At 37.1% G+C, this 26306-nt stretch overlaps 2 protein-coding genes across 5 annotated transcripts; one reads left to right on the top strand and one right to left on the bottom strand.

The window, feature by feature from the left end:
- Positions 1-6488: 6488 nt before the first annotated feature.
- LOC132632399 (E3 ubiquitin-protein ligase RING1-like) lies at positions 6489-9714 on the top strand. 4 transcript variants are annotated; one of them, XM_060348326.1, is made up of 2 exons: positions 6489-7854; positions 9040-9241. In XM_060348326.1, the coding sequence occupies exon 1, from the start codon at positions 6669-6671 to the stop codon at positions 7830-7832; it is 1164 nt and encodes a 387-aa protein (XP_060204309.1). In that variant the 5' UTR covers positions 6489-6668; the 3' UTR covers positions 7833-7854; positions 9040-9241. The 4 variants fall into 4 exon arrangements, with proteins under 4 accessions (XP_060204309.1, XP_060204306.1, XP_060204307.1 ...); XM_060348323.1 differs by lacking the exon at positions 9040-9241 and adding an exon at positions 9453-9714 and having other exon boundaries at positions 6490-7833; XM_060348324.1 differs by lacking the exon at positions 9040-9241 and adding an exon at positions 9453-9714 and having other exon boundaries at positions 6490-7854.
- Positions 9715-23146: 13432 nt separating this feature from the next.
- LOC132632398 (uncharacterized) lies at positions 23147-24895 on the bottom strand. Its single transcript, XM_060348322.1, has 2 exons — positions 24634-24895; positions 23147-24063 (listed from the first exon to the last, which is right to left on the bottom strand). The coding sequence occupies exons 1-2, from the start codon at positions 24817-24819 to the stop codon at positions 23425-23427; spliced, it is 825 nt and encodes a 274-aa protein (XP_060204305.1). The 5' UTR covers positions 24820-24895; the 3' UTR covers positions 23147-23424.
- Positions 24896-26306: the final 1411 nt, after the last annotated feature.

Here is a 26306-nt window from a genome sequence, read left to right as displayed (position 1 = left end):
TATCTTTTGCAAATTTTACAGTTGGTGTTTAGGAAGTGTCCATTTTGCAAAAGTTACCCTCAATTTAACCCCTTTTTCTTTTGGGGGTTTAGTGAAAGGGACATTTTTTTTAATTATGACAAGAGAACTGCAGCCGCTATACTTCGAATGCACACAAGGTAAATTCTGCCTGTGTAATAGCCTGCAAATCATACAGACGGGATAACCCGCATTAGGCAAGCCTCGGGCGACGAGCTCGACCCAGAAGACAAATCTCCGTTTGTAGGTAGAAGGTTTCGAATCTAAAACTTCTATTATGGAATTCATGCTCAACCAACTTAGCCATCTTTGTGGGCCAGTAAAAATGACATATAGACTAAGTCTTCGTAAAAGGGTCCAGTCTTTTATACCCGAGGACCGGGACCAGGGTCCAGGAGTACACGTGAATTCTGCAAAATGCTTGCTTATCCAACATGACAACCTCTTAGGTTCCTTTTTGTGCATTATTACCATTAATTACTTTATACTCTTATCTTAACTCTATTTGACAATCTATAAAGGAAGTTCCGTCCTTGTTTCAGTTACCTAAAACAAATCACTTCCTTCCTTTGTTTTCTTCTAAAATTTTCGGTTCACATAGTTTTTGTACTTTTAATTATTTATATGGGGAGAACTTTTAATACTATTATTATTATTATTATTGGTATATTTAATTAATTTTCACTTTTATTTGAAATATAACTATAATCAGTAGAATTCGTATGACGGCTATCAATTTGTTTGAGGTTGAGGAGTAATTATTATTGTTATTATTTATTTTGAACTTCTAATCAAACCAATTTAAACGAGAAACTTTTGAATTTGACCCACACAATAGTTGAACTTCGGACTTACCTTAGAAAGCAATTGCTTTCTTACCCGACATGAAAACCTTTTTTAGCCACTAGTTCGGCTGAGATAATTTCAAGGAAATGTATAGCTGGTCTCGGAGAAGGAATAAACATTTTGATAGAATTTAAGTTATATATATTGATAATATATATAAAAATTACCTTATTGATATAAATTAAGTAGTATAGCAAGTTATAACTCTATTTTTCATGTTATCATATCAGGTTTAAGCGGCGGAGACAAAATTCAAAATTTATAAATTCCGAACTTTCACCAAATTGATCATAGTTTGTTTTAGTTACTGAATTCGTAATTAAATATTTATTTATAATTAACAGATTTTCTAATACATACCTCCAACCCTATTAGGTCTTATATGATAATAATATAACATCTTTTTATACTATTAGATAAGTAAATCAATAAGAAAATTAAATAAGCACATTGAATTACAAGTAGATACCCTATTGTTATATGACGACATTGATATGTATGAATGAAATGATTTTTACAATTTAATCGAAACAATAACTCTTGAGGCTCGTTTGGTATGAGAGATAAGGATAAATAATTCTGAGATTATATTTGAGATGAATTTATCCCACATTTGGTTGGGATAATATTGGGACTTTATCGGGAAAGTCCATATAGTTAGTTAAGATTCTTAAGAAGAGGAGGATTAATATAGCTTGCGTCCAAGAGACTAAATGGGTAGGACCTAAAGCTAAGGATGTGGACGGGTACAAGCTTTGGTTCTCGGGCAAGTCTAGGTATAGGAATGGGGTAGGGATCTTAGTAGATAGTGAGCTTAGAGATCAGGTGGTAGAGGTTAGGAGGATCAACGATAGGATGATGGCGATTAAGTTAGTCGTTGGAGGGTTCACCTTGAACATTATTAGTGCCTACGCGCCACAAGTGGGTTTGGACGAGGAGGTAAAAAGGCTCTTTTGGGAGGACTTGGACGAAGTGGTGGTAAGTATACCGCCTACTGAGAAGTTATTCATAGGAGGAGATTTCAATAGGCACATTGGGTCTGTTTCGAGGGGTTATGACGAGGTGCATGGAGGATTTGGCTTCGGGGACAGGAATGGTGGAGGAGTCTCACTCCTGGATTTCGCAAAAGCTTTTGGATTGGTGGTAGCCAACTCGAGTTTTCCGAAGAAGGAGGAGCACTTGGTAACCTTTCGTAGCTCGGTGGCTGCGACGCAGATAGACTTTTTGCTTCTTAGAAAAGATGATAAAGGCCTCTGTAAGGACTGCAAGGTCATACCGAATGAGAATCTTACGACCCAACATAAGCTATTGGTGATGGATTTGGAGATAAGAAGGAAGAATAAGAAGAGGGTCGTGGATGACCGACCGAGGATTAGGTGTGGGAGTTTGACTCTATCTAGTGCCCTAGAGATGGGGGAGAAGTTGATGGCTATGGGAGCGTGGGATAGTAGGGGGGATGCGAGCAGTATGTGGGATAGGACGGCCGGTTGCATTAGGGTAGCAGCTAGAGAGGTATTGGGGGTCTCACGAGGCCGCCGTGGTGGGCACCGAGGGGATTGGTGGTGGAATGGAGAAGTCCAAGGGAAGGTAGAAGCAAAGAAGCAAGCATATGTGAAGTTGGTAGATAGCAATGATGATGAAGAGAAGCGGACGAACAGGGAAAAGTATAAGATGGCGAGAAACGAGGCGAAGTTGGCAGTTTCGGCGGCTAAAACGGCAGCCTTTGAACGCCTTTATGCAGAACTAGAGGACAGAGGTGGGGATAAGAAGCTATTTAAGCTTGACAAGGTGAGAGAGGAAGGCACGCGACTTGGATCAAGTGAAGTGCATCAAGGACGAGGATGGACAAGTGTTGGTATAGGAAACCCGCATTAGACAGAGATGGCAGTCATACTTTCATGAACTCTTGAACGAAGGAGGGGACAGAGACATTGTGTTGGGAGACTTGGAGCACTCTGATAGGCATCGCGACTTTGGATATTGTAGGAGTATAAAGGTTGAGGAGGTTAAGGGAGCTGTTCGTAGGATGCGCAGGGAAAGAGCGACCAGACCTGACGAGATTCCTGGGGAATTTTCAAAAAATGCAGGCAGGGTAGGCTTGGAGTGGCTGACTGGGTTGTTTAATGTCATTTTCAAGATAGCGAAGATGCCGGAAGAATGGAGGTGGAGTACAATGATTCCCGTGTACAAGAACAAGGGAGACATTCAAAGCTGCAACAACTATAGAGGTATCAAGCTGCTAAGTCACACTAAGAAAGTGTGGGAAAGGGTGGTGGAAATGAGGGTGAGGAGAGGTGTGTCTATTTCAGAGAACCAGTTTGGATTCAGGTCGGGGCGCTCGACTACAGAAGCCATTCATATTGTAAGGAGATTGGTGGAGCAATATAGGGAGCGGAAGAGGGACTTGCACATGGTATTCATTGACCTAGAAAAGGCCTACGACAAAGTGCCAAGAGAGGTCCTATGGAGATGCTTGGAGGCTAAAGGTGTACCTGTGATGTACATTAGAGTGATAAAGGACATGTATGATGGAGCTAAGACCAGGGTAAGGACAGTAGGAGGAGACTCGGAGCACTTCCCTGTTCTGATGGGGTTGCATCAGGGATCAACTCTTAGCCCGTTTCTATTCGCCTTGGTGATGGATGAATTGACGCGACAAATACAAGGTGAGGTGCCTTGGTGTATGTTGTTCGCGGATGACATAGTCCTGATTGACGAGACTCGCAACAAAGTTAACGATAAGCTGGAGGGTTGGAGACAGACGTTGGAGTCTAAAGGATTTAAATTGAGTAGAACCAAGACAGAATACTTGGAGTGCAGGTTCAGTGGCGTACCGCGTGAGGCTGACGAGGGAAGTAAGGCTTGGTACCCAAGCCATTCAAAAGAAAGGAAGTTTCAAGTATCTTGGGTCTATTATACACGAAGATGGGGATATCGACGACGATGTTTCACATCGTATCGGTGCAGGGTAGATGAAATGGAGGCTCGCCTCCAGAGTGCTGTGTGATAAGAAAGTGCCACCAAAACTTAAAGGCAAGTTCTACAAAGTGGTGGTTAGATCGACATTATTGTACGGGGCGGAGTGTTGGCCAGTCAAGAAATTTCACGTTCAGAAGATGAAAGTCGCGAAAATGCGAATGCTGCGGTGGATGTGTGGGCACACTAGGAGGGATAGAATTAGGAATGAAGATATCCGAGACAAGGTGGGAGTGGGATCGGTGGAGGACAAGATGCGGGAAGCGAGGTTGAGATGGTTCGGGCATGTGAAGAGGAGAGACACAGATGCTCCAGCGCGGAGGTGTGAGAGGTTGGCTATGGACGGTTTCAAGAGAGGTAAAGGGAGGCCAAAGAAGTATTGGGGAGAGGTGATTAGACAGGATATGGCACAGTTTCAGCTCACCGAGGACATGACCTTAGATAGGAGGTTGTGGAGGACTCAGATTAGGATAGAAGGCTAGGTGACTTATCCTTTCACCATAGTAGTTGTAGTTTTGCTCATTTGTTTATTGCCATTTGATTTCTGCATTTGATTGCTGCTTATATTTGTTGGGCCGTTGTACTTTGATTATCTTATTTATCTATAGTAGTTAATGCTCCTTTCTTTCCGGACTGTTCTACCATGACTTTCTCGCTTTTGTTATTCCTTGTTTTCATATTGTTTTCGAGATGCTTGGCCCTATCTGACCTTTTGTCTTGTTTTCCTCTCTTGAGCCGAGAGTCTTTCGGAAACAGCTGTCCTACTTTTCAAGGCGAGGGTTAGGTCTGCGTACACTCTACCCTCCCCAAACCCCACATGGTGGGATTATACTGGGCTTGTTGTTGTTGTTGGTTGGGATAAAATCGCGGTATAACTAATCCCGGGATTAGTTATCCCGGGATTGTAGTGTTATTTTATTCATGTGAGAGGGTGGAATAACTAATCCCAGGATAAGTTATCCTGGGACAACTTGTTTCCAACCAAACAACCCCTTATTCTTCATTTTACTTCTACATGTTACGTCGAGTGCTTTGTTTATCTTGTTATTTTGCAGTAATAATTTTCTTTCCTATTTTATTTTTATTATATTTCTTTTGAGCCGAGGGTCTATCGAAAACAACCTCCTACACACATAAAATGTTGTAAATAAAACAATAACTGTTCAAAAATTTCTTGTATAATTTCTTACTAATCTCTTCAAAAAATGTATATTATTAAAATAATATTTATAATGAACTATTCCCTCTGTTCTAATTTAAGTGTCTTAGTTTGACTTGACATGAAATTTAAGAACTAAATGAAAGACTTTTGAATCTTGTAGCCTTAAATTAAAGATGTGTAAAATAGCAAAAAGTTATTGTGATTATAAACTTGACATGTGATATATTTGAATTGTCAATTTAGTAAATATAGATAGATACACTTTTTTTTGAGATAAATGAGAAAGGGAGCAATATGATAAATTAATAACCATGTGAACATTCCCATACACCAGTAACCTGGGACTCGGAAGTACGGGTGGGCATAAGAAACAGAAAATCGAAAAATCGAACCGAATCGAATGAATTCGATTTTTCGGTGTTTCGGTTCGATTCCGATTTTTTTAAATAACAAATTTGGTGTTCGGTTTAACCGAAAATTTAATATAATATTTTTTTATACCAATATATAATATATATCAATATCATTATATATTATAACAATGCTGATTTGACAACAATGCTGTTGCTCGCATGATTTCTGCAGCAGTAAGAAATCCAAGACCTTATTCAGTCACTTTTTTTTTTGAGTAAATGACCTTATTCAGTCACTTAATTGTATGCTTCCGTCAATTTACCTTTCACAAGATTTCAGCTAAGGCCTTCAGTGGTGAATCCACCAAGCCACCCATAAGACACCATTTTAGCTTCATTTTAACCAAATTCACCTTCATCCGTTTTCAACACATGGTAATGTTACCCATATTTGAAGTTCGAAAAATTATCATGCAAATTAGAGAACCCAAATGAATTTTCTTCCCTAGAACTACTGTCCCGAGCCCTTGCCTCATCCACTATTAACGGGCGAGCTAGAAAGCAAAACATTAAACTATAGGGTCAAACTCGACATCAAGCTTTGTATTGATGCCAAAAAAAAAAAAGAGTCCATTATTCCAGAACTACATAATAATGCCAAAGACAAGTGGAAGAAAGTGGAAATCAGACATTTGTAGATTTGACTTTTTACAGTTATTTATGTCGCATCCAGAAAAGCTACTTACAGACTTCTATTTGGTAACTTAGCATTTGACAACTTCAAAACACCCTACCACCGAATCGAACTAATTCGAAAACATGCGACATAAAAATTCAAAATGGGTGACTATTGCTTAACCAATTCCAAAAAGTCGAATTAGAAAATCGAAATCAAACCGAATCAAACTTCAAAACACCGAACCGAACTAATTCGGTGCGGTGTTCGGTTTCCACTTTAAAAAAACCAAAACCGAAATATTGAACTGAACTTTAAAAAAATCGAACCGAACAACCAAACGCCCACCCTTACTCGGAAGTTGCAGCCTGGCTTATCACCGACCCCACCTTCCATCACCGCAACCGTTCAAGAGCGACTACACATAAATTATCGACCCCCTATTTATACTCGCAATTGCAACCCCACGCGCCCCTCTTCCTTTCTTTCATTCCATTTCTCAAAATCCCCCTAACTTCTCTCTCTCTCACATCCCTTTTCTCCTCGTCTCTCTAAATTTTTCAGTTTCCTCTCATTTCCCTCTTTTCTCCGTACAATCCTCACATAAATAAACAAAAAAAAAAAAAAAGGGAAAAGAATGTCGTCGACCGGAGCAATAACGAAGAATTACCACTGTTACGAATGTGAACATACAGTCACCATTACATCATCACCAAATTCCGAACTCACTTGTCCCAATTGCAACTCCGCCTTTCTAGAAGATTCCGATACGGCCCCAATCCCTAACCCTAACCCTAACAACAACAACCACCCCTTCTTCTCCGCCGCCACCTCCGATGACCTCCCATTCGGAGGCGCCGCCGCCGGCGGATTCCCAATCGTCTTCTCCTCCTCCTCCGCAGGCGGCGCCGGTAATTCCGTCCCTTTCGATGATCTCAACGCTCTATTTAACGGTATGTCTGGTGCTGGTTCGGGTCGATCCAACAATCAATTTGACCCGTTTGCTTTTCTCAACAACTATTTCAATACTATGAGAGCTGGTGGTGCTGGTGGTGGTGCGAATGTTCAGTTGATATTTGAGAATCATCCCGGTGGTGAATTTAGGGTTCCAGGGAATTTGGGGGATTATTTTCTTGGGCCGGGGCTTGAGCAATTGATTCAACAGCTAGCGGAAAATGATCCGAATCGTTATGGTACGCCACCGGCTTCGAAATCGGTTGTTGCTGGGCTTCCTGATGTTAAGATTAAAGAGGAGTTGTTGGATTCGGATTCGTCTCAATGTGCTGTTTGTAAAGATACTTTTGAACTCGGTGAGGTGGCGAAACAGATACCTTGTAAACATATATATCATAAGGATTGTATAATGCCGTGGTTGGAAATGCATAATTCTTGCCCTGTTTGTCGGTATGAGTTGCCAACTGATGATCCTGATTATGAGAATAGGAAAACATCGCAGTCTCAGACTGCTAATACTAGTAATGTGAATACCAATACTAGTAGTAATAATAATAATAATAGTAATTCCGTCAACGACAACACCAATAATACTGGTTGGATATTTGGGGGTTCAGAAGGTGGTGGGGGAAATCAGGAGAATTCTCGAACAGGAGAGAGGAGGCTTAGGATACCATTACAATGGCTTTTTAGGGGACTTGGATCACCTGCTGAGACGAGCAACAGTGGAGGAGCGAGCAATGATACTAACAATCGCAACAACAACAATAATACGAGCAACGATGGTCCTCGTGAGGAGTCTAATCCGGATTCTGGAGGGCAAGCGAGGCAGGAGGATCTCGATTAAAGTATGGAGTTAGACTTCTGAGGTTTTTCTCCAAATCTTGCAATGTTCATAGTTGTTACATTAAGTTTCTTGTATGCTAGTATTTGAGAATTACAAGTGCCCCCATCCTTGTAATATATGGGAATTTCGGGAAATAATGCTTTTGATTGTTGAGTTGTTGACCATTTGCTTTAAATTAACCTCGAAGTAATTTGCTCTTTTTAATGTATAAAAAATGATTATCCGCATTAAATATGACACTGGTCTTGAAAAAAAAAGAATATGAGACAAGGTCAATAGCAAGAATATTTATGTTTTGACAAGGTCCTTGAACATCAGCTTGGTTTGGTTTTAGCACCTTATCGTTTTGTATCTTTGAGTGGTGAACTATCAAGTATCAACAAACCACGGTTTTCAATTTTATTTTTGGATATTCTTTACTTGAAGTAAGCTAGTGACTCGCCTCTATCAAATTCAAAAGTCCCGTGCTGCTTCTGTTGATATAGTGTACGTAATAGCCGGGTTCTATGATGCCCAATCCATTCTTTGAAAACTGAAGGAAACAGGAACAATAAGTTGTTAACAAGGAGGGTATGGATTCATATGTTTAATTTGGTTTAATTTTTACCAACTGAACATTTCTTTATGTTCAGCTTGTATAGAGTATCTATCTTAGTTGCTATGTCCTTTTTAAAAGCATTTTTGACCTATTTATAGTCAATAAACATCTAGATTCAAGAATAATCTATTTCTTCATTGTCCCATATGTCCTTCCTGAAGCAGGTAAAGAAACAAGGACATATGTTCTGCTGAATAAAATGTGTATTTAAAGTCCAGTGTGTTATTCAACACTTGGCGCCGAGGGGGGGGGGGGGGGTGGCGGTGTTCTCTTGCTCCCATCTCTCTCATATTGCCAATAGAATAAAGTCTATCAAAGTGTCTGCATATTAATGCTATTTTTGTTCCGTGCTCTGTAATGTTCATTCACTAGAATAGTCTAGCTGCATTTTCATTTGCTCTAGTTCAGGGATTATCCTGTGACATGGGTTAGGATCAATTTTCAGTTGTTTCACATCAAGTTATTTTTCACCTTCACATCATAACTTTAGACGTACTTTGGACAAGTTTTTCTTGAAAATATTTTCCTAAGCACGTTTGTTTTTACCAGATTCTTACTCTTATAAATAGTCTCTCATGTCATGGTGACTTTTCTGTAACCCCTCACCAGGAGCTCCCGCTTTGCTCCCTTGGATGTCATGGCGACTTAATTATTAGCAAAAACAGAATTGAAGAGATGAGCGCCCTTCTCAAAAGACAGGAGTTTGGAGAGGGGGGAGGTTGGGGAAATGCAGTTGTGTAAATTTCCGTTTCTGCATCCCTTCTGTGGTTATTGACTTCATTAAGCTTTTCTACATGATTGTATATTTGCATGCTCTGCTTTGTGGTTCAACAATGAGGGTGTGTGTCATATTTCCTGGCTGAGGTGACAGTCGGTTATGTGTTGTCCCTATCATGTTTCAAATTGGTGCTGAAGAGGCTATTTAAGAGCCATGTCAATATTTTGGTTGTTATGCAGTATTATGCCTTTTTTGTTGGAGCATGGCTTGCTTATTGGGTTTTTTTATCTTCATCTTCTGGCAGGAGAGCCGAGGTTTCTCCAGTGTGTACCAAGTTGTAAAAGAACATAATACAGTGAGGAGTAGAGATCAATGATTTAATAGTGTGCCTGTTGTAATGATTATTGGTAAAACTTGTCACTCAAAATTTCCGACTTATACATCCTTCATAGTTCTGTAAAAAAAGGTTTACTCCAGTTTCACATTATTGTATATTTTTTCGAAACGCAATTTTGTAAATCTCAGTCCTTCCTTGAATAGAGCTCTTTTTCTTCTCTCCTTTAAAATTATGATTGCATCAAATCAATTAGACATTGGGCCTCCTCATCTGAATCTCTTCCTAAAGTAAACTAATGTTACTTGGAAACTTGAAATGAAGGTCCTTTAAATTCGTGTGACTATTCCAATTTTGTGTTCCACTGTGCTAAATTCTTGCCTCTTGTGTTTGCTGCATATGGTCTGAAATTTCACTGTTGGAAGGCATCAGATGCCATTTAGGGCCTGTTTGGAAAGCCACCCAGGTAATTGGAATTGGATGTAATTACACAGTTTGACCTGTTTGTTTGACCAGGTAATTACACAGTTAGGTGGGAATTGAGTGTAATTGACAGGGTGTAATTACACTCTCCAATTCTCGGGGGGGGGGGGGGGGGGGGGTTGAGAATTGGGTGTAATTACACCATGTAATTACAGAGTTACTTTTTAGTTTATTTCTTTTTTATTTTATTTTAATTTCTTTGCTTTTCTATTTTTTTTATTTCTATTAATTAATTTATTTTTTATTTTTACTTTTTAATTATTTTTATTTTTTAAAATATATTTTTCTTTTTATATTATTTATATTTCATTTCCTTTCTTCTCATTTCCAACCTTTACTTCTTGTGGTTCCATGTAATTGCTCGTATTTTTTATTTTTTTATTTTATTCATTTAGCATAACAATATTATTATTCTAATTTTTGAAACTACATCTCTTAATATTAGAAAGAATGAGTCATTAACAAACTTGACATATAATGAGTGACGTTATTAAAGTATAATTTCGTTGTGAATGTGGTTATAGACTTATATTTTCCCTTTCTTTTGAATTATAGGAGTATTTACTTATGTTACGTTGGAACTTACTTATGTAATGTTGGAATTTGACATAAGAGTATTATGTTAAAAAAATTCTTTTGAATTTTGAATTTAGGTTATATTTTTTACTTTAATTTATTTGTTTTAATACTATTGACTTGTTATTTCACATTGCTTGTTGTTTATTTTTCACTTATAATTGATAGAATTTTTGTTAAACATTTGAATAATATTGTGGCATTATATTTATAAATATTCTTTTTTTTCTCAAACATCAAATCCCATGATGTTCTCACAAAAAAAGTATTTATAATTAATTAAAATAAAAATATTATTAATTTGAAATTATATATCAACTATTTTTTACAATATTAGTTACAAATATATGATTATTAATTAACATATTTTCAAGAAATAATGTGTTATTAAATAGTTAATTTAATATCATGTATAAAGGCACATATTTTTTAAATATTAATTTTAATTTTTTTATAGTGAAGTTTTATTTTAAAATTAAACTAACTGTGTAATTACACTTGTGCAACCAAACAGCACGCTTGTAATTACACTGTAATTACATTATGACAAACAAACAGGCCATTGTAATTACAATACCGTGTAATTACTAGGCTGTGTAATTACTAGGGTAGTAATTACACCAATTTCAATTACCAGGTGGCTTTCCAAACAGACCCTTAAAGTTGCTTGAAATTAGTGAATGATTGGCTGCCCACGCTTCTCTTGATTTCAATCTTAGAGGGGTTGACCAAAATAGCTAAGAGAACAATGTTTTTGAACAAATGTTATTATTGTCTGCTTGAATGATGAGAGTAGGGGTGAACAACCAAGTTTCAAACCTCAAAGCCCTTCAAGACGTGGAATATGTCTGACTAATCCTTTTGCTGCCGACTTCCACCTATGACAATATATTCAATTTTTTTTCTTCTAATGACAAGAGAACAACAGCTGCTACTCTTTGGATGTGCACAGGTAAGTCCCTTCTGTGTAATAGCCTGTAAATCACATAGGAAAGGTAAACCGCACTAGGCAAATCCCGTGCGACAAGCTCGACCGATAAAGCATGCAGCGGGGACAGGTCCCTCACATTTGGGAGACCCTGCTCAACCAAGTTGATATAGCAGTAACACTTGCTAAAAGGGGATCCAACTTCAAGTCTCTTAAGTTCAAATTATGGAAGCAGTGGATGACTCAGTTTCTATCAGGATTAGTAGCACGATGGACTGCCAAAAATAAGTACTCCTTTCGTTTCAATCTATATGAACCCATTTGACTGGACACGACATTTAAAAAAGAGAGAAGACTTTTAAAACATGTGGTTCAAAATAAGCCTTGAAAATTTGTGTGGCTGTAAATCATTCATGAAGTGAATTTATTTCTAAATTAGGAAAGAGGTAATTCATTTTGGCACGGACTAAAAAAGAAATAGGTTCAAACAAATTGAAACAGAGGGAGTATATAAAAAATGTCAACGTTAAGAGAGTTGGAATCAAATGTTTTTTGCGCTGCTACTAATTTGCATAACTTAAACAAACCTTTGATTCAACGTATAAACAAAAGTGAATGTTTCTCAGATAATTTGGCCCCGTTTGTCCTTTTTTGGAAGTTTAGAGTTGGAGTTGTGTTTGGCCATAGTTTTTAAAATTGTAGTATTTGGTGAAATGTAGTTGTAAAAAAGTGAAAAAAGTGATTTTTTTTGAAAAACAAATTTTTAGAGTTTTTGGAATTCCGGAATACAACTTCAAGTTATATTCGGATTTTTTATGGCCAAATGCTAAAAAATGAAAAAAGTAAAAAAAAAAATCCGAAATAAACTGAATAATTCTTATGGTCAAACGCCTACAAAGAATAATCAGTTATTTTGAAATGTAAACAAACACACGCTCAGTGATGATTGATTTGCTTTAACAAGCAAAAAAAAAAAATTGAAAACATAACACGCGGAACCCAAACGTGAACTTTTAAGTTCGATATTCCAAATCACATTGACAATTTGACATTTGACTACTCAAATTTGATTTTTTCAAGTCTGTAAAGCTATCAATATTTTAACTTTGGCGAATGGTGACTTTAGTGATTGAAACTCAAATATTTTGTTAAATATAGCCTTTATTAACGTATTACCTGTTTTATGGAAGTAGATTGGTACTTGTAAACTTGTACTTAGTAATTTTAGTGTAAATTATTCAAATTATGTTTGTTGATCCATCGTGTCGCTGAACAAACGACAGCTATGGGTTATATGGAGTAGAAGAGGATGATAACATACTATGTACGCTCCCACCCAAAATAAAGAAGAGATAAATTGTGTCTATGTTATTTCTGTTGTCACGTTATTTTCTTGAGCTGATATCTTGTCTAGCGTTTTCTATGATCATAGAGATCTCACCTATTGCTTGATAAAGTTAAAACCAACCTGCCATTCAGTTCACTGGGTCATTATACTAACCAATCATACATTCCCCTCCACCTATTAATCTCTGTAAATATGAGAAAAACAAGTAGATCTAACACAGCATGGGCCCATCACTTTATATTCCTGCAGAACAACCTCGTTATTTCGAAAAATGAACTTTCCCACTGTAGAAATATCAATTGCTCATCAAATGAGAGGGAGAGGTAAATTAATTCCTTGGATAAAGAATAAAAGCTGCTGACCAATTTTTTGCCGAACACGTTCTTACTTTCGTCTATAATGTATAACCACCAAATCAGCTCACTCAACAATGTTCTTTTAATCTTTGATCCGTTTCCACTTAACTTTGGATGTATAACCCTCTGTTTGGATGGTTGTTTCCCGTGGTTCATTAATGTACAGTGTGGTATGGTACAGTATGGTGTATTGTATTGTACTGTATTAATGAACACAATGTTTAGATAGACTGTATGGTTTGTTGTGGTTTAATAACATTTGTATTGTTTGGTTTAACTGTATAGTACTGTCTAATAACTTGTAAGTTTACTAAAATACTCTTAACTCTTAATTAGAAATTAATTTATATATATTAATAAAACTCAGGTAAAGAATAAAATAGGAACTTTAAAAAATAAGTAGGTAGTGGGAGGGGTGGGTGGTGTGAGGTGGGTGGTAGGATGGGGGTGAGTGATTGTGGGGGTGGGGTTGGGTGGTGGTGAGGGGTAGTGGGTGGGGGTGGTGGAGGGGTGGGTGGTGTGGGATGAGGGTGGGGGTGAGTTGTTGTGGGGTGGGGTTGGGCGGTGGTGAGGAGTAGTGGATGGGGTGGTGGGGGTGGGTGGTAGAGAAGTGGGGTAGTTGGGGGTGGGGGTGGGTGGTAGGGTGGGGGTGGGGTGGAGGGTGGAGGGTGGGGTATAATGGAGAAATGAAATGCGTAACCACGAAAAAATCACCAAATCTGTGGTTTCAAAAATTGAGACTTTTCATGGTTATATAACCATGGAATAAACCACGGGTTTACAACACCATACCACATAATTTTAAGAACAATGGAAACAAACATGGTTTCATAGAAAACCATACATTAATGAACCACGGGAAACCACCATCCAAACAGGGGGTAAGAGTTCGGAACCAAAATGACCCAATAAAAACGAACTCGAACCAAAATACTCCAGAAAAAAAATATGGTACAAAAGTATCTTTAACGCAGTAAAATACTACGTTAAAGGAGTTCTTCCTTTTTTTCTTTTGGTTAAACTCCTCTTTCTTTTACATTTTCATACTTTAGCCATAGATTAATCATGCTTCGGGACTCCGAAACATCAATATTTTATATAGAACCGTGCTTATTTATTGTGCGATTAATAAGGTAGGCTCAATACATCAAGGATAAGCAAAACTTCGGATTGTCGTTTTAGTGGTTGAAAAGTGCTCGAAGTCCATTTTTGTTTGAAGACTTGTTGTCATTAGCTTTAAGTTATTTATGTTTTAGGGTTTAGATTTAAGCGTGTTATATTTTAGTCAAAATTGCATCATTCATACCAATCTCAAAATAATTAAATCGCATCATTCATAACAATATGAAAATACTTAAACTTGTTCATTAATAACAAACCCAAGCTTGTTAAAATACAATTATCAAAGAAAGAAAAATCTTAAAATACATTCACCAATTCGTGCCCTTGAGTTGATCTTCCGCCACCACTGCGAGATATGCCACCACCACTAGATCTGCCACTACCATGAAAGTTTCCTCCGCCACGAGAGATACTTCCACCGCGAGATGTATTTTGACCACCATGCTATAAGGGACACTTATGCTTATCATGACCAACATAATTGCAAAATGAGCATTTTCGAGTGTATCTACCTGGTGGAACATCCAAATCATTAGGAATACGGTAGTATGCTTTCTTTTTGAATTTACGGATAAATGCTTTATTTGCAACCATGAAAAATGGCTCCGGTGGCCAATAACTCTCACTACCAAGTGGGTAGAACCTTCCAACCTACGTTTTTGCATATTTTTCAAGTGTATATTCCTTAGCCACGTACGTGGAGGCGTTCTTTCCTATTGTGACAAAACACTTGAACGCATGAGAACATGACATGTGATATGATTGCCACTTGCCACATGTGCGTGTTCTTGGAATGTCACAAATTGTGTGGACGACGCTACCTCCTTTACCTTGGTGCACACTTGTTGTGAGTTCAAATATGCGCTTTGCATAGTTATATTCCATCCGGTCGTGTTACTGAGCCTTAAATTTGTGATACTCGAACAATTGTGACGGTTTTGGCATCCATTTTAGACCGTCTGCCGCAAGTCCTTTGGCCTCTTTTGATCTAGTGACGAACCGCTCCACAACCTGCTTAAAAGTCATTCTCACCACTACGGTGACGAGTAGTCCCCATGCAGATTTTAACAAGCCATTGAATGACTCAGAGCTGTTTTTTGTCAGCATCCCCAATTGCCTACCTTCATCATGGTGTAATGTCCATTCGTCTTTATCAATGTTATTCAACCAGTGGAAGGCTTTCTCATCCGCCCGCCTAATAATCTCCATCTGCAGGTGAAGCTTCTTCTCTTGATCCTTTGTTGCAGCCGCCCACATCCAATTGCAAAGTGCTGGGCTTCGATATGCCTTTGAAAATTTGTCTTCAAATGCCTTAAACAATAACGATGGTATGCAAAGGGCGGCTGCCACCCATGCAAATTAAACATATTGCTCAATATGCCAACATTTCTATTTGATATAACACATATGCCCATACGATCCTTAATAACATGTTGCCTCAAGTAGTTCAAAAACAGAGCCCACATATTAGTGCTCTCATTAGTTGCAATTGCAAAAGTTTGAGGGAATATAGATCCATTTGCATCCATTCCAACTGCAATTAACAGCTTTATGTCGTATACCTAGTATACATGTGTTCCATCTATTGATATTACTGGTTGACAATGAGCAAAACCATCAATGCATGGTTTGAATGCCCAAAACACAAACTCAAAAATATTACCGGCACATTAGGCTTTGATTTGAGCTTCCATTCAACAACAGTACTAGGATTGAAGTGTTGTAGAGCCGCCATGTATCTCGGCAAAGTCTTGAAAGATCCCTCCCAATTACCGTAGACTATCTCATGTACACGCTTACGCCCAGATACGCCTTCCACCTACTAATGATTTTGCGATATACTTTCAGGACGACTGTAATACAATCTTTAATAAGTTACCTGGATAAGTTGAAATATCAGCATATAGCAACGAGGAACATCGTATTAACGTCAAAATTAAAATAAACTTAGGCGAAGGGGATACCTTGGGCTTTTTGCAATGTCGCCAACTAACACAACATCAATCATATTGGTATCTAGATTGCAATGATCATCAGAGAGGTCACCCATATCACAAGTGTTCCTTGTGTAGAACTTTGAAATAGTCCACATCTTTTCAGCAGTCTCCTTACCACGGATCATCCATTGACAACCTTGATTTTTTCGCTTGCAGACCAATCACCAAAGTTTTCGAGTGGAATCGTCAACTTTGAACTCCCTCATCCCCTGGATGCAATAAATCTTAATAGCCCTTTGCAATGACGTTTTCGAGTTGAAAATCATGTCATTTTCAATATGAACCATTTGTTTTACAAGATCCACTAGCTCTTTCCACAAAATTCGTCGAATATGATCATCATCCCTAGTAAATACAAAATCATCGGGGCGATTTTGAAGATGATCAAGATAGCGGATCTCATCGGAATGCCACTGAACTGGGGTCGACTCTTGCTGTTGAAATTGGCTTCAACACGATTAATGGGGACCTTCTCTACGTACATTTCAAGGACGTTTAAAGTTATGCCTTCTCTATAATAGTAGGCTGCCTTCAAATAATCCGTCAAAGAATCATCGTCATGAATATGCCATTGTCCATAACTAAATACACCTTGCGGCGTAAATGATATTGGATATCGTCCAATTATATTTAAATCAAACTCACCCCTACTTACTTCTAGTCTATTATACAAGGCTTGGAGTAGTTTTGAGAATTTTAAGTTAAGTGGAAACTTAACATGGTATTTTAGGGGAGAGTCATAACGCAAACTATTTTCCTAGAATATAATTTCTCCGTCCCAGAATAAAGAAACCCTAATTTTTGGAACATCTTTCATTTTTTGACTAATTTAGGCGTAGAAAATGTAAAAGTTGAATGAAACTTAGAAGTTTTGTAAAATGCAGAAATTGGATGAAACTTAGAAACTGCGTTTTCCTTTCATACAAAATATGTATTATGTAAGGTTTGAATGTGTTTGTATCATATAACGCATGCAATTAGTGTGTCCTGTAGCGTTACGTCAAGTCAAATTAAGTATGAAGTGGGTTTTCATTGCATAACGCATGAATTTACTGCGTTATGTCAGAATGACGCAGTAAATTCATGTGTTATAGCAGGTCAAGCGCGTGCCCCATGTTGTCAATTAGTGCAGTGTGTTGTCAATCAGAGTTGTCAGACAGAAAAACATCATAACACATCTAAAATTTGCATTATATATCAACATGATTGACAACACAATGCACACGTTTGATGCTAGCGAGTGTTATATAACGTAATTGACGAATAACTACCATCCACACAAAATTGAGTTATTATGTCATTTTTTAATCAATTTGGAGATATTAGTGGTATTACAACGTTCTCTCCAGGAGATATATTCGAAGCAATGGGTAGGACATGAGAATTGGGTGAAGATTTTGAATACTCGAATAACCCAAACGAGAGATATAATCAATGTTGCAACAATATGATGACAGACGAGTGGAATTGGCGTGTTAGGGAGGCTGCAGCACTGGAACAAAACTTGAGGTCATTAGAGCTTAAACGCCCAAAAAATCGTGCTATGTCAATGCCTCGTGGCACTCCACAAGAGTTGAATTTTGCTCTTAACTGTTTTCGCGAAGAGAACAATAGGATGAAAATACGTTGCCTCAGGGTAGAATATGGTCAACATGGTTACTTCAGATTCAGACTGTAAGATATCCGATGACGATGATTCCCCTTGATATTCTTAACAGTTGTACTGTATTAAATAAAGTTGGTGGGGTCATAGTCATGATCTCACAACCTATTGAGTTTGATACTTATATAATTAGCCTTTTGCTACTCAGTATCTACTTAAAATTCAATGTCGAATAGTGGAAATGTAGATTGGTGGGTAAGGTGATGACAACTCAAATCAAAGCAACTATTCCGGTGATTCCTCAACCGATAACAATGAATTCGTGCTAGACGATTTCAAGCCCCTCCTTTTAATAGAGCGTAGTGACGATTTTCGCTAGATTAAATATTCAGATCCACGTGAATATTATTGTGGTTTACGTCGTGAATGGACATATCGATACGCTGAAACACAACATCTTGTTCGTGACTTGGAAAATCTCAACGCACAAATCCCAACAAGTTTTTCAATGACCATCCCTCAAGTAGGTGCACACACTTGCAAGATTGTCGTACAAAGGATTAGAAAAGAAAACAACATAATGCTAGCAAGACGTTGTAGATTTTACATGCTAAAGTTGGCCCGAGAACAAGCACCATTAATCGGTAGGGAACTAACATCTACAGAAAGAAGATATGTCTTAAGAAACCCAAGATATTCATCTGAGGACGATATTGAAGACTTCAATTCTGATTATGATTAAGAATATTGTAATTTTAGTTATATGTTTAATTTATGTTGATGTTGTTAATTTGAAGAATATTAGTATGTTTAGTTTTGCATCAACTCAAGGGCATGAATTGATGAGTATTTTAAGTTTTTTCTTTCTTTGATGATTGTATTTTAACAAGTTTAAGTATTTTCATATTGTTATGAATGATGCAATTTAATTAATTTGAGATTGGTATAAATGATGCAATTTTGACTAAAATATAACACGCTTAAATATAAACCCTAAAACATAAATAACTCAAAGCTAATGACAACAAGTCTTCAAACAAAAATGGACTTCGAGCACTTTTCTACCACTAAAATGACAATCCGAAGTTTTTCTTATCCTTGATGTATTGAGCCTATCTTATTAATTGCACAAAAATAAGTAGGGTTCTATATAAAATATTGAAGTTTCGGAGTCCCGAAACATAATTAATCTATGGTTAAAGTACTTAAAAACATGTGAAAATGTAAAAGAAAGAGGAGTTTAACCAAAAAAAAAAAAAGGAGGAACTCCTTTACCGCAGTATTTTACTGCGTTAAAGGACTTAACCGCGCTGTTACGGTTAATTCCTTTAACGCAGTAAAATACTGCGGTAAAGGTACTTTTGTACCATATTTTTTTCTAGGGTATTTTGGTTCAAGTCCGTTTTTATTGGGTCATTTTAGTTCTGGACTCCAAAATTGACAAATCACGTACTTAAATGAGAGTCCGGAACCAAAATGACTAAAAAAAAAGACTTGAACCAAAATACCCCAGAAAAAAGGGGGTACAAAAGTACCTTTAACGCAGTAAATGACTTAACCGTAACGGCACAGTTAAGTCCTTTAACGCAGTATTTTACTGCGCCAAAGGATGTCCCTTCTCTCCTTTAGCGCAGTAAAATACTGCGCTATAGGACCCCGACATAAAACAATCAGGTTCCACCACTCCCCACCCCCCTCTCCCCTAACAGTTTTTTTTTTTTAAATCTCCGCCATTGAAGGAGAAAAAAGGTCGGGCTCACTTCCAAAAAACGTCATTTGCTATTCAAATTTCTTTTGGAAAGTTTAGATTCTCGGTATATTCAAGTTAAGGAGTAAGAATTTAAGGTCGAATTTTGGAAAAAGCGACGTACAACTCGATTAAAATAACCCTACAAGAAGCTTCGATCAAGGCATTCTACTATGAACTTTTTAATTATTTTGTTAAATACATTATAATCCTAAGCATGTTAAACGTTTCATAGTCGTGAATTTCGATGTAATTTATTTATTTGTGAAATTGTTTATCCCATGTTAATTATTTTTATCCCATATTAATCGTTAAATAACTTGCACCGGACGGTTATCCCATCTGCAATCAGCCCGGACTTGATCAAGTTTGTCCTCGGTAATGGACGACGGGTACCGCCTTACATCAAACCCTCTATCAGCAACCGGAGAAGGCTTCTCAACTTCGAACTCCTTGTTATAGTTGGGTTTGGATGGTACAATGTCCAAAGCAGTGGGCTCAACGACGATTTTTCCCTTGGGTTGTGAAGTTGGCTAGGTTCCTTGAGAAGAAACCGAGGGAACATCCTAGGAGGTGGTTTCGGTGTTGGCAGACATTTGAATTAAATAATGAAAAAAGAGGTTCGGTGAACTCGATGAGGGAAAAGGAACAAGTTTCAAAAAGGTGGAGTGAAGAAGCAGTTGAGAGAATTTCAAAATGGCAAAATGAATGAAGAAGCAAAGTAGCATTTTCAGTTAAAAGAACGGCAGTAGAGAAGTTGACAAAGTTGGTCTTTTTATGATCGAAACAAATAGGAAGGGGGATGATCACAATCAAAGAAGAAAATTGGAGAGAAGGACGATCAGTGAGTGAAAGAAGTGAAGAAGGGGAAGTGAAGATGGTAAAAAGAGGGGGTTAAAGGCCTTATTTAGGCATGGGGACCAAGACGGTTACAGATCCTAGCCAACCGGGGGATGCCACGCGTCCCACAATTAATGAGACGTGATTTGAAATGACGTGCGTTACGGCGGTTGCCAAAGTTGGCCGTTCGGGATGAGACACGTGGCTGATGGCAGATGGACGTGACGCAACTGTTCCAGCCAAAATGAAAAGATAAGAACGAGCTTATAGAACCACCAGTTTCGTGACTCATCCACTTCCCATTACTCCGGTAAAACTACGGTTCGGAAAGTGTAGGGACTATCTGTATACGATAAAAATCGGATTTATGCTAGACCGGTGAGACCGGGAATCGAGGGAAGAAAGAAACAAGCACGAGCATGAAGACTTTCTTTCGGACCAGAGGTATTGCACTAGAAGTGGTTGATCAGAAGAAAGCGGAGGAAATCGTTTGGTCCGGTTTCTCCATGGCCGAGTTGATCGTGGCCGTTAGTCCGGCTTCTCCATAGCCGAGTTGATCGTGGCCTTAGTCCGGTTTCTCCATGGCCGAGTTGATCGTGGTCGTTAGTCCGGGTGATCAGTTACAAAATTGCCACGCGTCAAGACCGTTCTGCCACATTGTACTGCCAATCGTACGGGTGTCAGACCGTACAGCCCAACCTTATCCTTTTAGGGTTTTCTTTATTCTAAAGGGGCTTTATGTTGTATGCAAGGTCCATAAGACAAAACTATAAATATGAGGTATTTCCCTACTTTTAAGGGTTAGCTTTTTTGAGATCAAGAACATTGTAATAGAAAATATATTGAAGCTCTCTCTCTCTTTTGGTCCGGATCAGTGGCATTTTATGCTTATCCATTTAACATAGTTGGCTTAATCATAAACATCCATATCTTTATTTAAATCATTAGCGTATATATTCACGTACACATGTTGTAGCACGCAAATCCATAATTGTATCTCATAAACCCAAAATAGATTAAAATTCATCCACATATCTTATACCTCACTTACAAATTCAATTGATTACCTAAATTCGGGATAAACAATTTTGTCATACAATAACAGTTCCATCCTAATTTATGGCACATTCAAACATTCTTTTATGCATAATATAGCCTATTTCACATCATGTGAATTACGCGAGTCTTTATGTTAAGAATAAGTAAAAAATTTCAATAGTCATAATCAACTATTCACACACTAAACTTCTATTTTTTCCACCTAATTAACATCCAAGAAGTTCTCACAAGCAGCACTTCAGCGGATAAAGCAACAGTGATGCCCCGAATGTCAATTTAGCTAAAGCAACAGTGAAACTGTAATATAAAAAGTTTAAGTATTTCCGTTTAACCAAAATATCGAAATACCGATGGCATAAAACAGAAAATCAGACTTTTGGAAATCAAAATCAAACCGAAGAACCAAATTAAATCCGATCCGTTTAATGTTACCCGGAAAGAAAGTCGAAAAAGGAAAAAAGAAAGTTTTTTCTAGGTCGCCAATTAGTTAAAATAATATTATTGGCACAGGGTGACACAATAGAAAAACATAAGCTTTTTTGAGTTGCAAACAAAAAGAAACGAGTTAAATGTAAGTCAATCTCATTTACTCTATCCGTCCCATAATAAGTATCACCTTGACAAAAAAAAATTGTTCCTAAGTGTCACCTTAGAAAATCAAGACATAAAATGACTAATTTTTTCCAATTCTACCCTTAGACAAAAAATGACAAGTTTATGCATTCAAGACAAAAAATACATAGTAACTTGGTATTGTTGTATTCCCAATGTCAAAAGAATTACTACTCATACATGCTTTAATCAAAAGGAAAAATTAATTAATTTTTATTATATAGAGATAGTTTAATAAACTTCACCATTATTGGTTTCTTAATGTACTTATTTTTTATTAAGGTAACACTTATTATGAGACGGAGGGAGTAACATATGCACGATGAATTCAATATGTATCGCATTTACTTCTCCGGAATGAATCTTTTTGGACGTATATCACTGCACTGGAAAAAGTTCTAAATTTTTTATAGGAGGACAAACTCCTCCGAACCACATGAAAATTTTAGCAAATGGAACATTCACATCCCCTTGACAATCAAACTAGTGCAATATGAATGGCCTTCTGAATTACCATGTCTCACTGCTCCAAGTTTGATAATAAGAGTATTAACTATACATCTCCTGATTAAATTCCTATTTCCTAACAACAAAAGTGAGCACACAGAAAATTGCGAAATATACCCATCACCCATATTGACACCGCCAATTCCCAAGTTTCTTAACCTTTAAACTAAAACAAGGAACCATTTTGTAAAGTGCAAGTAGGAGAAACATTATAATAGTCGTAAGTACCAACATACCTTGTTACCTTGGCCAAACATCAGAAACAAAACAGAAAAACTAATGGAGAGCCAAGAAACCAGAAAATGGTTGTAAAGGTGACTTGTTCAGATTCACCAGAGACATAAATGGAAATTGAGTTTAGAAAATCTAAAATAACTACTGCTATTAGTTAAAAGTAATTCAACAAACAATCAATAACTAATCCACAATAGCAATAATAACAAATTACAGTGCAACAACTCAGGAAGGGGATAGAAAAGCAACAACTCAATGAAAATCCATAACTTGCAATGCTGGTCTCAAAATGACATACTATAATATAGGTAGATAATCAGATCCTTTACTTTACTTCTCCATATAGGGAGAGTTCTTAGGAAGATTACAGAAAACAGAAACTAAGTAGCTTTAATACCATAATCACACTACTTACTACTAAAAAACATAGTGGAGGATTTTAGGGAGAGATCAACCCTAAAGTCCCCCTTAGGAAAAACATACAAAACAGGTAAGTTACTACTCTGAAATTTACGGCCTCAGTACTCTCATCAGCGCTTGCTGCCTCCGACTGCTTTGTTGAAACTCATAAATTGCTTCTTACCTTGAAAGTAAAACTCCACACCACCATTACCAATTATACATTTCTCAAGGCTCTTTATCCATGCAGTTCCTAATACCATGTCACAGTTCGACGACAATGGAAGTAGATACACATCCAAATTAAACACGGTGCCTTGCAGTGACAACTGAAAGTTTTTGCATGCTCTGGAGGACACAAATGTCCCAAAAGCTGACCTAACATTTCGAGGCTTGATCGGAAATGAGTCACAACCTAGCTTATCTGCCAAAGATTCATTTATAAAGTTGTGTGAAGTCCCCCCTAAACCCATTAGGACAGTCAAGGGCGTTTTCCCATGATATCCAGTCACGCAACAACCTTCATATGGCTTAGAATTATGATATTCTACTATAGCATCCACTGATATCGCCATGTCTGTTTCTATTTCCTCTGAAGTCACAGGTTCTACAGTCGGAACGTCAAAAACATCTTCATCGTCATCTTCGATTAATGAAACTTGCTTCTTGTTGCTACATTTGCCACCATGAGTAGATTTTTTACAAAATAAACAGGGACCTTTGGCTTGACTCTCATTAGGTCCAGTGGCGGTTATGGTTTTCCCGTGCCCCTTCATATTCAAATCAATAACAGTAAAATATCAATCCACACAATAGAGCAAAGATTTAAATCCACAGTAAAATATTTACCCGTTTGGCCATGAGAATTTTTCACTTTATTTGAAAATCAGGTTTGGCCATGAAAATTCCAAATTTGTATTTGAAATTTGAAAAATTAAAAGCACCTAAAACCCTATTTCCACTTTTTTTTTTTCACTTTTAGTACATTAAAAAAATCAAATATTCTTTGCAAAAACTATAACCAAACACAACTCCAACTTCAAAATTCCAAATAAAGTGTGTTTAGCCATGAGAATTATTACATTTTTTTTACACTTTATTAGAAAATCAACATTTGGCCATGAAAATTCCAGATACAACTTGAAGTTGTATTTGAAATTTAGAACACACCTTAAACCACATGTTTTCACTTTCAATACATTCTAAGTACCAAATATTATTTGCAAAAACACCAAACACAAGTCCAATTCTATAGCCAAACGCCTAGAAGAAAACTTTAGGAAAATCAAACTCCAGAGAAGGAGTGAAAAGAGGAATAGAGTTTAGTATTGTGTACCTACCTTAGATGAGTTATCATGAGATTTCTCTTGAGCCTTAGAAGATTGGATGGATTCCTTCAACTCAGAAATTGTTTGATCAAACTTGTCTTGTCTTGCATTCAATTCCCCAAACAGCTTCTCGATTAGCGCCCTCATTTCCTTAATCTCCGTAGCAGTATTTGTGGTTTGTTTGTTTCCTTTCACCATCTTTCTTAACAAAGAAGAAGAAGAAGAATAGAGAGCGGAATAGGGTTAACCGATACACTCTGCAATATAGCACGGCATGCCTATTTCTAGTTACCCTCTCCACTATCTTCTCACGTACGCTTCGTTTAGTAAATTGACGAAAATGCCCTTTAATTGCCCCGAGAATGTACATTCAAACAATATTAAGGAGTACTATTTAACAATTGGCCTTAACAATTTATACTTATTACGAAAGTCTATATATTATTAAAAAGATGATAGTTTTAGGACAAAAATTAGTTAGTTAGATATTAGATAGTTAATAGTTAGTTACAAAATGAAAAAAAAGGACTGTTGTTAATTTAATTTACGGACAGTTTTTATTTGAATGTGTATCAAACCACAAAGATACATAGAAGAAGACTTAGAAACCACCTACTCCCACTTCTCCCATTCCCGAGTGAATTTGTTCCTTGAAGATAGAGCTAACATTTCTGCAAGAACTAGAAAGTCGGAAGAAATGGGTAAGTGGTCATAAGATTTTCAAATGGGGGGCCTTTTTTTTTTTTTTTTTTTTTGAACTAATACATTTTCTTTCTAAAAGCAAACACAGAGAACCTAAAAAATTGCACCTTCCTCCAACATGAATCTCACGTCCCAATTTAGCAGCCTAACTGCTTCGATTTCACCTCTTTCCCTCTGCGACTTTTCAGGGCAAAATTATTAACAAAAACTCTACTAGCATAATTCAGTTTCATATGGGGAAAAAGAGACCATCATCTTCATTGATCGCTCATGTTTTCCCTGTTTCTTGGCTTTCAAAATTCAATTAAAAGAAGGATGTCAACAGTGAACACCTAGAATCAGCAAACATAAAGCGGTAGGCTTGGTGTTAGATGAAATTTTATGTGATTTAAACTATCAAGTATATATTTTCTATTTCATTATAAAATTTTCTTTGTTAAGGAGTTCAATATTATCCTCTTAAGTAATGTTGCTGCAGACGGTAAGGCTCTGAAACACGTTCTTTAATTTTTCAATTACTTTTTTGTAAATTAAATCGGCTAATATTATATTGATCTTCTATCACAGTGCAAGTCACAATATCAGAATTTTTGTATGATCCGCTTGATATATATCACGTTATAATTTTTGAAGAGAACTCCTCGGTATATATAATTATTATAGTTTTTTTTTTATTTCGCTTCACACTTCTCTCAGCGGCCAGCTTTAAGCATGGTTCTCTCATTAGTTTATTTATTAATTTTATCATTGATTCATCTGTAATAATTCATGAAATTTGAAATACAAGTTTATGCACATAGTTCCAAATTTCGTCTTCGTATTTGTTGCATTTTCTTTACCTCCAATATGGATGGGAAGATTTACTTGATATATTGTTTGCATTATTGTGTTTATTGTGATTATGCATAGATAATAAGAAAAGGAGCTTGACTCCTTTCTCTCTGCTTTGCTGATTACCTTTTCTGCTTCTTTTTTTTCTGCTT

The sequence above is a fragment of the Lycium barbarum genome, chromosome 3 (genome assembly GCF_019175385.1).
Source record: "Lycium barbarum isolate Lr01 chromosome 3, ASM1917538v2, whole genome shotgun sequence".
Lineage (NCBI taxonomy): Eukaryota > Viridiplantae > Streptophyta > Magnoliopsida > Solanales > Solanaceae > Lycium > Lycium barbarum.
The sequence above is the reverse complement of the archived record's forward strand: the minus strand, read 5'-3'. Positions and strand labels throughout refer to the sequence as shown.